The 15441-nt window shown below is 42.5% G+C and overlaps 1 protein-coding gene across 1 annotated transcript; it reads right to left on the minus strand.

Moving 5' to 3' along the window:
- Positions 1–478: 478 nt before the first annotated feature.
- li-ac-3 (keratin-associated beta-protein 3) lies at positions 479–3817 on the minus strand. Its single transcript, XM_008119114.3, has 2 exons — positions 3740–3817; positions 479–1521 (listed from the first exon to the last, which is right to left on the minus strand). The coding sequence occupies exon 2, from the start codon at positions 1498–1500 to the stop codon at positions 1222–1224; it is 279 nt and encodes a 92-aa protein (XP_008117321.1). The 5' UTR covers positions 1501–1521; positions 3740–3817; the 3' UTR covers positions 479–1221.
- Positions 3818–15441: the final 11624 nt, after the last annotated feature.

Here is a 15441-nt window from a genome sequence, read left to right on the forward strand (position 1 = left end):
TACAAACAAGAAGACTGGCTGGGCTTCAGAGATTTTATTCGGAAAAATGGATATAACTTAACAATAGACTTATTTGATATGTGAAATCCATTAAAATAACAAGACTGTCAATACCAGAGAACGAAATAGACAACAAGATTTTAAGAACCTCAAGAGGACAATGGGAAGACAACCAAAAAAATTTCTTCTTTCTTTCTTTCTTTCTTTCTTTCTTTCTTTCTTTCTTTCTTTCTTTCTTTCTTTCTTTCTTTCTTTTCTCTCTCTCTTCTACTTTTATTTCTATTTTTATATTTTTATTTTTACTTTTTCTCTTCTTTTATATTTTCTCTTCTTTTTTAACTTTTCTTTTTCTTTTCAGTTTTTGCTCTTTACTTTCCCCCCACTATTTCTACACAATTGTTTTCCTCGCTTTCACTGTAATTATAGATAAAAGCACAATAAAAAATTATTTATTTTTTAAAAAAGAAGACAAGTTGGATGAAGTATGATGGGTTTTTATTGCTGTTGAAAGGATGCACAATTTCAGAAGAAGCTTACATGAGAACAGGACATACTTTCCCCCCATGAATTCACAGTTCATTACTAGAGCTAGCAAGACAGACACTATTAATCTACAAAATGGTGGGAGTTCCTTGAGGTTATTACACATCACCCATCATCCCCTTGACAGCTAGCTGGGCCACTCAAAGAGTCAAGGAACCTCTCTGTGGAAGTTGGAAAGTGGGGAACATCGGGCCCTGTGTATCTCCTTGAACTTCAACCCTTCATTCCTGACCATTGGCCATACAGGTCAGATCTGATGGTAAATGGAACGTCACAACATCAAACCATCCCTGCCGTTACAACAGAACTTCTCATGATGCTCGAAAAGCAGGAGTTGAACATTGATAGCAAGTTGGGGATTTCTTGCTATTTAACTCTGATATTTCTCTTCATGAGCAGAGTAGGTGGTTTAAGATACTGAAACATGGTAGAAGAACAAGGAGAAAGGTAGCTGCCTGGGAGCAAACAGAATGAAAGAAGCCTAGAAAAGATCAGGGATGTGAAGGCCTGGGTGTCCAGACTTATGAAGAGTAGCCACAATATGAAAGATTGGGCATACCCATCTTTCTGGCACCCAGGTACACAATCTCAGCCATAGATCTTTGTCAAGAGTCCATTGCTGGGTCATTACGTGTTTTTCTGGAGTTGTCTTCTGGGCATTTGAGGAGAACAGCAGGACTAATAGCCCCAGCCACCATATCCACCATATCCCCATCCCCGGCCACCATAACCCCAGCCGCCATAGCCGCCATAGCCGCCATAGCCGCCATAACCACAACCCCCGTAGCCGCAAGGTGTTCTGCTGGACGCAGCACAAGGTTCGGTATCACAGTGCATCACGGGCCCAGGAATAGTCACGGCGTAGCAGGGAGGCTGGATGTAGATGTGAGAGGGAGGACATTGCGATTCACAGGCGACGTTGCAACCGAAGCCACCGTTTCCCCAACCAAAAGTCATGGTGTCGAAGTGGAAGAAGATCTGGGGTGGGAAAAAAACCAGAAGGGAACCATGGGGTAAGAAGTGGGTATGGAAGGAGGCATCTCAAGAACTTTGGGCAGAATTGGAGCAGTATGGGTCTCTCACTTTTTCTCAAATAATCCAACTGAAATGATTTTTCACTGGGTAACCTCAAGAGGTACAGTTCTCCCATACCATTCCAAAACTAAAGATCTCTACAGGATTTTAACCCCTACGAACTTCAAAGGTAATTGAAACATGGTTCACATTTCAGAGCATCATGGCTGCATGTTTCAGGGTACAATCATCCCTTCACATTTTCTGATTTTAGGGGTACAGCCATGGAAGTGGAAATGCTCTCTAGTTATCTCTTTGCTTTCTGGTGCAGCTCTGTGGTCAACTTCAATTGGAAGTTGACTGTAGAGTTGTGCTAGATGACCTAGAGGTTCCTAGGTCCAAAAATCACAATTCTATGGTCAACTTTGTAAAGAACTAAGAATGACTAAGGTTCTTTCAGGCGGGGGGGGGGGATCTTTTTATCCCACCGCTGCCACCACTTTGTAAAGAGCTAATAACGACTGCCACCAATTTGTAAAGATACAACTAACGACTGCCACCACTTTGTGAAGATGCAACCACCAAAGACTCAGGAGGAGACCTTTTACTTTTTTTCTTTCTTCTTTTTATTCACTTTAGATGGTAACGTAATTTGGTTAATAATATATGTGACAGAGGCTTAGATGTTGGAAGAACAATAACAAGTTTATTCAGGCACAGAGCTTAGTGGTTACAATATTGTTTCTCACTAGGAGGTATTTTTATTAACAGTTACAATGCTAGAATAAGATGAGTCAAAATCCCTAAAGTGTCACTTCTTTTACTTAAAGTAGTTAGAACTTTTTTCTCTGTTACTTTTAAACTACAGTCGCCCCTGTGATATACGATCACAGATACTCTGTTCCTTACCAGGACACAGACTACATTAAACAAGTCACCAAACTTATTTTAATCCGACTCAAAATGAACAATTGAGTCCCCTTGACCCCCTCAACATAGGATCAATCTTCCCTGTGCCTCATCAGAGCACAGACTGACCCCTTTTTAAAACTCTGCACTTCTTCAACAAAACGGCAGTTGGCTCCGCCTACTTTTCCATGGCAACCAGCCTCTGAGTGCTGAGATGCAATAACTGTAATACTTACCCTTTTAAAAACACAAACACACATAACATCTGTAAACCAAAAATTCGTACTTCATTACAAACTTCCATATAATTAGCATTTATTTTGTTTTAAACCCTATACCAGGGGTCCCCAAACTTTTTAAACAGGAGGCCAGTTCACGATCCTTCGGACCGTTGGAGGGCCGGACTATAGTTGGCCACCGAGCAATAATAATTAACAACAACAACAACAACAATAAAGAGGGTTGGAAGAGACCCTTTGGGCCATTGAGTCCAATCCCCTTTTGCCTTGTGCACCAAAAGCACAAGCAAAGCACCCCTGACAGATGGCCACCAAGCCTCAATGTTAATAATAGTAATAATAATAATAATAATAATAATAATAATAATAATAATAATAATAAGGGTTGTAAGAGAAGAAGAGACCCCTTGGGTCATTTAGCCCAACCCCCTTCTGCCCTTGTGCTGTGGGGGCTGGATAAATAGCTTCGATGGGCCGCATCTGGCCCCCGGGCCTTAGTTTGGGGACCCCTGCCCTATACTAACCACATGCCATATCAAGTTGGTTATCAAGATATAATTATAAGCAGACAAGGAAGGCTAGAAATGAGAGGACCATTTCAATTGAGAATCTGACCTTATTTTAAACATATAAGTCACCTCTCAGGCGAATTATGGTCAGATATCATCTCACGCAAAATCCCAATAGTTATTCCAGGGTCTAGAAAATACTGCTTTGGGTAAAAAGAGACCACCTGGGACCTTCCAGGAGTTGTTGGACTACAACATTCATCATGGCCAGTTAGTGGAGTCCATCTTGGTAGATCTCTGGACTGTAACCCACCATAATCAGATGGACTACACAGTGGTTCTCGACCTGTGGGTTCCCAGATGTTTTGGCCTTCAACTCCCAGAAATCCTAACGGCTGGTGAACTGGGATTTCTGGGAGTTGTAGGCCAAAATACTTGGGATCCACAGGTTGAGAACCACTGGACTACACACTTTCATCCCAGGTTTAGAAAGAGAAAATGCAAGACCAAATCATTCCAACTCACCTGTTCTCCAAAGAGCAGAAGGTAAGAGTTGCGGTGAGATGTTGGAAGGAACTGATGGAGGAACTGCTGGTCGCCAACCCTTTTATACTCTGGAGAATGCAACTTTATGGCTTAGAAATGCCCTCAGGGTTGACATAATTATTAACCAGGCAGCATTTTGTTGGCTGTAGCTTTCCTCACCCTTTCGCAATCATAACCTGACCCTCTGTAAGTTCTGTGGTCGGGGCTGCTACTGTTTGCCAAGAGAAGCAGATCTTTTTGGAGGATGTTATAATTTGAAGAATGTGATGTAACCAAACTCTTGCAAATGCTGTCTTCAAACAAAGGCTTGCACAATATTTTTCATTCTGTGTTGTAGACAAGAAATTTGAAATTGTGAAGTCACATCTAAATGACCTTTATACATTTTTGCCTAAACTGAAAGGTATTTGATGGAAGAAGGGCTTTCTCTCAGACGAACATTTGGAGGTGACTCAGGAAAAGACCTCCTTGATGGCCGATCCCACACTGTAGATGTCCCTTCCACAGGAAGTCCTACCATCTCTTTCACTACTAGACAAAGACCATAGTATTGAAATCCGTTATTTAACTGAAGGTGCATCTTTATTGTAGAATTCATGCAGTATCACACCGATAGTCTATGGCTTAATATTATACAATCACCAAACTACACATTCCAGGAATCCATAGTGATGAGCCATGGTAGTTCAAGTAGTGTCAAATTACATTTATTTAACAGTGTAAATCGGTGGTTCCCAACCTTTGGGCCTCCAGATGTTTTGGACTTCGGCTCCAACAGTTCGTATGAGCTGGGATTTCTGGGAGTTGAAGTCCAAAACACCTGGAGGCCCAAAGGTTGGGAACCACTGGTGTAGATGGACTTGAAGCTTGTAGAATTTGACTGTTCTGAGTCTGAAGAAGGACAACATTCATCTAGAGTTTTCCCTGTCACATTTCATTAGAGGCAGTTTCCATGTTCTTTCTCTACAGTTGGGTCATGCAGGTTTTCAGTACCCATGGTTAGTCCCAACTAGAGTATGGCCATTGGGTCAATTTGACTTCTACAATTAGTCCTATGGGCCTCATTAATACTTGTCCTGTTGACAACTGTATGAACAGAAAGCCGGACTAGGTAGACCTTTGGTTTAGTCCAGCATGGATCTTCTGATCTTTGTGTAGGCTGTGAAGGAATCCATATCCTCAAAAAATCATGCTAAATTAAACCAAAGTTCTATGTAGTCCATCTGTTTGTCCCCACCTTGGTCAACAAGATCAACGACCTCACAAAGTAAAAAAAGACAATAAAGATTTGCAAGGTTGGGAAAGAAATAACATTGTAAGAACCCATCAGTAATTCTTAGGGAGCAATAAACAGCCGAATCCGTATTTTCTTTAATTTCAGCCCAAATACCTATCTTTTTGAGAAGAATGAAATGGTGGCCCAGTTATCATGGAGGAGATACATTGTCTTAGATGGGTCCCTATAATTGACCCAACCCATCGGCAAGGCCACTGTCCAGTTAATACTTAAGTACACAACAAATAACACAACCTTTGATGCATATTAAACATTAATAGATGCTTGTGAAGCCTTTGTAAAAAGCCGCTGTTGTGTGATACCTTTCCAACTCTATCAGGAGAAACAGGTGTTATTAACACCAGATGTTATTATCATGAGGTCACAATGTTGTTTGAAGTGATGAACACTCAAAGGAAGGAAACCTATGGACCTATATTCATTATGGATCAGATACATGACCATTAAGGCCATGAGCCTTGAGTGAGATTTCCTTGGTGTCCTTTGTAAGTATAGTACATCACATTTTCCCTTGTTGGAAACTCATCTAACAAAATGAAAGAGAACTATTGATTGGGTGACATCAGGCTTGACTATTATGCATGTGAAAGGGATCTTGGAGCCTTTAGTAGGACACAATCTGAGCATCACCCAACAGTGCAATATAGTAGCTTAAAAATCCAATTTGATTCTAGGTTGCATCAATAGGAGTCTAGTGTCTAGTCTGGGGGAAGCAATAGTCCCATTCTATTCTGCTTTGATCAAACCTCGCTGCAAATAATCTTGAGTCCAACCTGGGCACCACAATCCAAGAAGGATATGGACAAGGTGGAAAGTGTATAGAGCAGTGGTTCTGAACCTGTGGGTTCCCAGATGTTATGGTCTTCAACTCCCAGAAATTCTAACAGCTGGTAAACTGGCTGGGATTTATGGGAGTTGTAGGCCAAAACACCTGGGAACCCACAGGTTGAGGACCACTAGTATAGAGGAACATGATATTTTGGTCAAAGGTTTTGAACTTGTCCCATCATAAGGACAACACCTCTTGACATTCCCTTTTCCAACAATGAAAGGTGCACAAGTCACTTCCTGTTGCACCCCAAGGCAGCTTGAACACTGGAAACCAAACAGAGACCAATAATCATATAATATCTTTATTAAAACAATAATAAATTCAGGAAATAATAAGTGGAAAGGATGAGTGAGCAATAGTCCTTTAAGGACTGGTATGAATTAGTCCAAAGCATTGAAGAGATATGTCCAATATTAATGTCCAAAGTCCAGAAACCGAAACACGCTCAAAACTGTTGAAAAATTCTTGAGCAGGGAAAACAACAAGAAAGCCGGAGTAAATAAGAACATCCAAAGTCACTAAAAAGTCTTGGATTTCAAGGCAGGCAAAACACGAAGCTAAAAGCAATCTGGATTCAGGAACAAGGCAAGGACGTGAATTCATTCCGGATTAAAACGGGAGTCGCAGCTTGGCCTGGCCGCCAGGAACAGGAGACTTGGCTTGATGAAATCAAACAACTGGAAATGGTGAAGTCGCTACGTTGACACCACAACTTGTTCACAGTGCAAGACACTTTTATAGAAGTTAGATCTAATAACAGCGAACTCCCCAAAGGTTCCCAAAGCAATCTGCTATCCAGTATCTCCTCTAGATGCCAATCGTTGACTCCTTCGAAACTGCTGTGTCTGAGATCTCTGTTGCTGCAAAAACTGTCTTCTGTTAAAGGATACATTCCCTGGGGAGCTTGGAACATCTGGTTCTTCCACGGGAGTAATGTTATCAGTATCTCTCCCAATTAAGGACGCCTTGGAGCTATCCACAGCTGGGGTCTGTAATGGAAGGAACTCGGAGGAGAACTGGGTGAAAAGTCAGAGTAAGCTTCATCCTGGTCAAAGTTCATTTCTGAACCAGGTTCAGAACCCAAAGGCGGCTGGGATATAACACTTCCTGTTTTCACTCTAGCAATTAGAGGATGTGTTCAGTCACCACTGAATGCATTCATCTTAAAAGAAACATGTGAAACTCTGGATTTCAACTATGTAGACATTTGCCACAACATTCTGGAAACATCTGTGAGAATATAAGAAGGCATGAGGTCAAAATGTCCACATATGTGGTGATCCCCTACCAGGAATGTCCTCTACTTGAGTTTGGAGCAATATCTCAACAATCCTTGCACATTGGTCATGTTTACCAGGGCTTGTGAGACAGATTAAGCAGAGTAAGGCAACTGGGCAAGTGAGGAGGACTGTGCTTACAGTGTTTTCTGCTGGCAAAGAAAAGAGTCTGTATACAAAACTGTGGCCCTCCAACTGTTTGGGCCTCCAACTCCCAGAATTCTTGACCATTGATCAATTTGGCTAGGGCTTCTGGGAGTTGGAGGCCCAGACAGCTGGAGGGCCACAGTTTGAGGATGCCTGGTATACAGGTACTATGCTGTGTGTCTTATATCTTATAGACTAGCTTGTTGTTAGGTATGCAGATGATACCACTCTGATGGCTGAAAGTGAGGAAGAGCTGAGAAGCCTTATCACCAAAGTGAAAGAAGAAAGTGCAAAAGCTGGGTTGCAGTTAAACATCAAGAAAACCAAGATCATGGCAACTACACCTATTGATAACTGGAAAATAGAAGGAGAAAACTTGGAGGCAGTGACAGACTTTATATTTCTAGGCGAGAAGATCACTGCAGATGCAGACTGCAGCCAGGAAATCAGAAGACGTCTACTTCTTGGGAGGAGAGCAATGGCCAACCTTGACAAAATAGTGAAGAGCAGAGACATCACACTGGCAACGAAGGTCCGCATAGTCAAAGCAATGGTATTCCCCATAGTAACCTATGGATGCGAGAACTGGACCATAAGGAAGGCTGAGTGAAGGAAGAGAGACGCTTTTGAACTCTGGGGCTGGAGGAAAATCCTGAGAGTGCCTTGGACCGCAAGAAGATCCAACCAGTCCATCCTCCAGGAAATAATGCCCGATGGCTGCTCACTGGAGGGAAGGATATTAGAGGCAAAGCTGAAGTATTTTGGCCACATCATGAGAAGACAGGAAAGTTTGGAAAGATCACGATGCTGGGGAAAATGGAAGGAAAAAGGAAGAGAGGCCGACCAAGGGCGAGATGGATGGACGGTATCCTTGAAGTGACTGGCTTGACCTTGAAGGAACTGGGGGCGGTGGTGACCAACAGGGAGCTCTGCCGTGGACTGGTCCATGAGGTCACGAAGAGTCGGAAATGACTATGCGACAGAGAGAGCTTGTTGTCTAAGACCATCATGACAGACAACATTGCATTATTCCATCACCAAGACTGGAGTAAAGTCCAATTTCCACCATATTTTGCTTCTCTGTGGGATGAAATACTAATGTTGTTATCTTGGTCTTCTCATCTTTGATGGACATTGTCTTGGAAAGGCCGGAACATGGACAACTTCACAACCTCATCCTAGCATAAGTCAGGTTTTCATGGACCATATGTGTGTTTTGTGCTTTTTTTTCCCTTTTGTCACAGATTCAGGATTCCTGGAAACATGCCAAGTTTAATAAAAAAAATGCCATGTCGACATTTATTGAGACCTGGGTGTGAGTCCTACAACAAGTGGAAGCTGGCAATTAAGCAGAGCTTGGACATGCCCACAAGGCGTGCCATTTTCCCAGTGATGCTAAAGAAAGAGTATAAAAGAGCTTCTCATTCAAGACATTTCCAGCAGCTCCAGTTCAATCCCAGAGAAAGAGAACATCTCCACATCTTCTCCTTGAACAACCAGGTATGATCCAAGCAAATCTCTCTCTCTCTCTCTCTCTCTCTCTCTCTGACAGATAGTCATGGTTCTGATTCTTTCAAACTAAGGCTGGTGGGATTTTTAGATTTGAATGACGCCATGCCATATTGCCACTTAGCAAGTAACCAGTTGGATATGGTCAATTGGGATCAGTCAACATTGGACCTGTGGAAATAATCTCCTGGAAACAGGACACTCAAAGGAGTTCCCATTAGATCCAAGGTCCCAATTCTGACAGATGAAAGAACACGGTTGTGTTTCAAATCTGTACATGGAAATGATGAGACTATGAAAGAAGATACCCCTCACACTAGAAAAGAGGGAAAATGTTCCAAAGCCACCTTCTTAAAGCTTATTCATGACACAGTGAATGCTAAAATGTTTACAAGACAACGAGAAAACTAAATATCCATTTTCCAATTATTTCAAATTAAAGCTGGTGGTAAATGAAAGACACAGTGAGATAGCAATTGACCAAAAATATGTTTATTGAGGGTTAAAAAACCACTTAGTAGAAGAATGTCGGATTGATAGGAATATTCGCAATTCGGGACGTGTTCTGCACAAAATTCGCACTTTGTTGTTTTGGGCAGAAAATCGTGTTTTGTGTAAAAAAAATTGGCATTTTTCTCATGGAAAATAATATTTCAAAGCATAAATATTAATTCCCGCACCTACAATGCTGTAATTGGGGATTTATTCTGCATCAAATCTGCACATGGTCAATTTGTATTGAAAACAGCGTTTCTTCTAATATTTATGATGCAAAGATTTACAGATTTGAGAAACTCAAATGTGGAAACAATCTAAAAAGCAACAGATCTTCCCATCAGTTGTAATGATCTTCTGCTTAATGATGACCCCATTCCTTACTAAGGGGCAGGCAGGTCTACTATCATTTTCTTCTTACTCTACTTCTTTTGCTTGGTTGTTGAATAGCAATTTTGTCATCAGCCATGGTTTTATGGAGAACACAAACTTCTGGAGATGCCTCCTTCGACATTCAGGTTATCTTGCAATGAGATAGAAATGACTAGGACCTCCAGATGTTGTGAACCATACATCTCAACATTACTCACCAATGTCTAGGCTGACCAGGGGCTTCTGGGATACACAGTCCATAGTGATTACCTCTGCCATTTACCACTGATTGTGTCCTCACTCTTAGATCATTCTATGATTTTCTCCCTAGATCTTCCTTCACTTTGGAACAATGACTTTCGGCTGGGGAAGCTGCAATGTTGCCTGCGAATCACAGTGCCCTCCATCTGATGTCTGTGTCCAGCCTCCAACCTACTGCGTGACCATGCCTGGGGCCATTCTGCACTGTGATACAACACCTTGCGCTGTGTACTCCACAACACCCTGTGGCTACAATAGGGGCTGTGGTTATGGTGGTTGGGGAGGCTATGGCCTTGGTGGCTGGGGAGGCTGGGGCAGAGGCTGGGGAGGTAGATGCGGCTATGGTTATGGCGGATTTTAGACCTGTTTCCACCCAAAGCCCAGAAGATGATCCCCGAAACACAAGAAAAGGCCCAGCAATGGACTCTTGAAATAGATCTATGGCTGAGAAGTTGCATCTGGGTGCTAGATAAGAAGACCATGTCCTAGGCATTGAATTTGGTTTCTCCTCAATTATCTGAGCATCCAGGCCTTCCCTCTGTTGCTCTCTGTCTTGCCACTACATATCTCCATTTGAATTAATATTCTCTGTTCAGGATTAGAAAGACCAGAGCAAGCATAGCAGGAGGTTTCTCATTTAGAGAGCATGTTCATTGGACCTCATCTCCATAAGAAGTTCTTTTGTGGGCATTTATGGTTGGGGCTTCCAGATTCTATCCAACCTGACCATCATGGCCAGTGGTCAGGAATGACAGGAGCTGTAGTTTAAGAACTTACCAAGAACACCACGTTTCCCACATCCAACCTCTATGGGGAGACCCTTGGTTCTTTGCATGATTCGTCCATCAAGGGGAAGATGGATGATACGTAATGACCACAAGGAACGCCTACCATTTTGTAGTTGAATGCTGTTTGTCTTGCTACTGAACTGAGAAGTCTTGGAGAAATCTTATGTCCTGTTCTCTTTAAGCTTCGTCTGAAACTGTATATCCTTGCAATCTCATTAAAAGCCATCATACGTCATATGACTTTGTGTTCTTGTTTTGCGTTAGACTTGGTGTTGGACATGGTAGTAATGTGGAAGCAAAATGGGACCATAGCTAGATGCTTTGTCCTTGGTCAGACCCCATCAAACTCAAGATGGTCTACCCTTTCTAGACCCAATTCTTTCCCGGGCTTCCCTGGAGGTACCAAGGATTGAACATGGGACCTTCAGGTTTCAGAGCAAAGCAACCCCCGGATGAAGCAATGGGGACCTCAAATTGGGTCATGACTCCAAGTTTAAGAAGCTGTACCCTAAGCCATAATGTCATGATCATGCACCAAGACATTTTTCACAAAGCATGAGATAGGGTTCAGTTACCCACCTTCAGAGTTGGCCTTGGAGTGAATCTATTGTCTACACCAGGCATGGGCAAATTTTGGCCCTCCAAGTGTTTTGGACTTCAACTCCTACAATTCCTAACAGCTGAAGTTTGACCATGCCTGGTCTACACTGTACCCATGTTTCCGGATGTTGTATAGACTTTCAGGATCAGCTTTTGGTACACTTGCATAGATAAGCCTTGAATCTGTGCGAGGGAAGACGTAGCCAAGGAGAGGGAAAAAAAGTCATTCATTTCATCTTCATTACATAAATGAGTCACGTTTCACAAATAGCCTCAAGGCACATTTCTAGATCAATGTTAGGGATGCATCAGCAGGTTCACAGTTGAGCAAGGAGCAAAATTATTTTCAATTGAGCCCTTATGGAATAAATTAAAATTCACATCTTCCAATTCTTACCTCCTTATCTTCCAGGCTTGCAAATAATTCTGAGAAAACAGGGATGAAAGTCTGCCATTATGCTGGTACAGCTGTACCAGAAGCTCCAACTTTATTTTCTTTCTGCTAATGTTTGCAGTTATAGGGCAGGCCGCCTGTCCATCATCATTAAGTTTGGTTCCACCCCTTGTTCAGGGCTCTGGGAGGGAAGGAGCCATTTTTAAGTCAGTCTCACTTAAGGAAGCTAAGCTATAGGACGTAGACCAGCTCATCCCGTAGAAAAGCTTCATATTTCAAGAACATCCGGGGATATAGACCATCCAAGGATATAGAACATCCGAGGAATCAGAAACAGAAATTCCAAGGGAAAGGTCCCAAAGGTTCTGGCTAAGAGCGCACAGCCTCTCAGCCTCACAGCTCCTGAGGGAAACAGCCCTAAAATTTCCAAAAAAAACCTCGGAGAGGGGACAGCATCACAGATCCATGGAATCCCAGCTGAAACATCTGCAAGCCTTGGTTGGTAGGTCCATTCGATACCCAGACGCATTTGGAATCGGTAGTGGGTCCCACATCAGCTAGGCCCTTATAATAGACAGCCTGGGAGAGGTTATAAGGGGGTTTTCTTCTTATAGAGAAAGCACAGTTATCCAAAGCCAATTGTCTGTCCCCTGGGGACAAGACTGAAAAGGCCAACAGTTTATTAAGGAAACCTTGAAGTGTTATTTGACTCCTTGAAGATTTATTATTTGTTCAATAATAAAGACTTTGTTATCTCATTAAAGACTCAAAGGACTATCCTTTTCAGGAAAATCCTCAAGAACCTCTCTTTGAGGCGCCCTGGCTTCCCGCTGGGCATAAAGTATATGTCCTATACAAAGACAATAGCTACAAGCCCAGCGCGTGACAGAACAGCCATCACCAAAACAACAACTTCCTTGATTTCGTAACATTGAACCACAGCGGTTCAAGCGGTATCAACTTGCATTAATTCAACAGTGTAAATAAGTGATTCCCAAACTTTTAACTGTCAGGTGTTTTGGACTTCATCTTCCAGAATTCTTGACTATTGCGGGGGCAGAGATCCAAAATTCCTGAGATCTCAAGTTTGGGACCTACTCCAAGTCTTGTGGGTGCCTATTCCAATGACAAACAGCAGAGGGTGCTTTTAATTCAATGTTGTTCTACTCCAGGGGTTCTCAAACTTTTAAAGCCGTGGAGTCCTTTTTGAAGGAAAGGTTTCTCATGAAGCCCCAATAAACTTTTGGACACAGGGGCCCTAAGGACTCCGTGGAGCAGAGTTCGAGAACCATTGCTCTAATCTGATTGTATGATACTAATGGGATTGGCTTGATTTTTCAATTGGAAGTGACCTGGAAGCAGGCACATAGCCAAAAAAATAAAAAATAAAAAATGGGAGGGGTTGGAATCCCCCCCAGATGATTTTTCAGGCTAGTGTCCCCTGATCTGAAACAAGACCTCAACAAGACCCTGAAATGACCATCACTGAGAAAAGGTCCTGAATCATTGCTCCCTTTTAAAGCCCGTTCTTTTCGGCCACAAAGGACAATTGTTTCCATAATTGGCAGAAGTTTCTTTCTGTTCCTTCTGCTTTCTTCTTATTTCCCTTATCATGATGTTGAGTTACATGAAGACATTTTCCACTGTGAATTAGCAAGAAGTTTTCAGACAAGCACAAGTTGTTTTGATGGTACTCTGTTTTTTTTGTGTCTATAGAAAACTTCTATTGTATATTTTCATCACACAAACTGTTTAGCATTCAATGAACCAAGCTTTTTGATATCGAGCTAGGATTTGGGGGGATCCCCTTCTTTAAGAGGGAACCCTAGCTCCTACCCCCGGCTGTAGGTCCGAGAATCCTGGCAAGGGGGGAGTCGCTAAAAATCAAGATTTCTTGCTATAAAGATCTCACCCTCAGACGTGAAGAAAGAAGACCGAGTTGTTTATTCAGTTCAGCTGAAAAGGATGACACCCGCGATCGTTCGTCAGGGAGCCATCCATTTCAGCTGAACTGAATAAACAACTCGGTCTTCTTTCTTCACATCTGAGGGTGAGATCTTTGTAGCGAGAAATCTTGACTTTTAGCGACTCCCCCCTTGCCAGGATTCTCGGACCCACGGCTGGGGGTAGGAGCTAGGGTTCCTTCTTAATGAAGGGGATCCCCCCAAGTCCTAGCTTGATATCATTTTGATGACCACCTTTACCCCAACTTCTCCTCCAAACACCACACCATACTTACAGAGCACACCTTGTAAATGAATTGAGTAGGGCTTGAGTAGGGCAACCAGGGAAATCTGCTGAACCAAAAATGAAATGCAAAGATACAGAATGGGGGACGATGTCTGGCTCGACAGTAGGATGTGTGAAAAAGATCTTGGAGTCCTTGTGGGGAGGAAGGGGAACATGAGCCAACAATGTGATGCGGCAGCTCAAAAAGCCAATGGGATTTTGGTCTGCATAAATAGGAGTCTAGTATTGAGATCTAGGGAAGTCATGCTACTCCTCTATTATATTCTGTCCTGGTCACACCACAGCTGGAATCTCACTGTGTCCAATTCTGGGCACCACAACTTAAGGGAGATGTTGACAGGCTGGAATGTGTCCAGAGGAGAGTGACTAAAATAATCAAGGGTCTGGAGAACAAGCCCCATGAGGAGCAACTTGAAGAACTGGGGATGTTTAATCTGCATAAGAGGAGACATGATGAGGGCCATGGATCAAGATGTGAGGGGAAGTCATAGGAAGGAGGGATCAATCTTGTTTTCTGCTGCCCTGGAGACTAGCATGCGGAGCAATGGTGTTAAACTACAGGAAAGAAGATTCCACCTGAACATTAGGAAGACCTTTTTAACTGTGAGAGCTGTTCAGCAGTGGAACTCTCTGCTCTAGAGTGTGTGGAGGCCCCTTCTTTGGAGGCTTTTAAACAGAGGCTGTATGGCCATCTATCGGGGGAGCTTTGAATGCAATTTTCCTGCTTTTTGACAAGGGTTGGACTAGATGGCCCACATGGTCTCTTCCAATGAATTTATGATTCTATAAGTGTTGGACTATAACTCTCAACCATACGCAATCATGAAAACCCAATAGTCAACCTTGGGCAAGTCACTTTCTCGCAGCCTCAAAGGAAGACTAGGACAAACCCTTCCTGAAGCAAACCTTGCTGAGATGTGATAGGTTTGCTTTATTTGTTGTTGTGCCTCTGCACAACTCATTTAGAGAATAAGGAGAAATTGCACATCTTTCTACAGGGTTCAGATAAAAACTATTTTAAAACTGACCCTTTTTACGCAAAAAGCGCTGGCCATCCGCGAGAAGATGGAAGCGGACAGCTGTGATATTAATGCCAATAACAAAATCCAAATTTAAAATTTACTATGGACAAGCTACTAGTTTTACTTACCCTTGCCCCTGCTTAAACCTGACCTTAAGGGAGTAATTAATTTTAATTTTAATCTATTTATTCTGTATTTGCAGAACTACCTAGGAGTGGGTTGGTAGGCTAGTAGTCCGGGATGCTTTGTATCTATACATGGTTTTACTGTATGTATGGGTAAGTGAGTATGTTTTGTATGTTTCACATGTTTTGATATGGTCAAAATTGACTAATCAATAGAGTTGTTGTTGTTATTTGTTGTTGTGATGCCTTGAAAGGCACTCAAAAAAGAGAGCTTGGCAATGCTTCAATGGATGAAAAAGCTCAGAGACAGCA

This window comes from Anolis carolinensis, unplaced genomic scaffold (assembly GCF_035594765.1).
Source record: "Anolis carolinensis isolate JA03-04 unplaced genomic scaffold, rAnoCar3.1.pri scaffold_14, whole genome shotgun sequence".
In the NCBI taxonomy this organism is placed as follows: domain Eukaryota; kingdom Metazoa; phylum Chordata; class Lepidosauria; order Squamata; family Dactyloidae; genus Anolis; species Anolis carolinensis.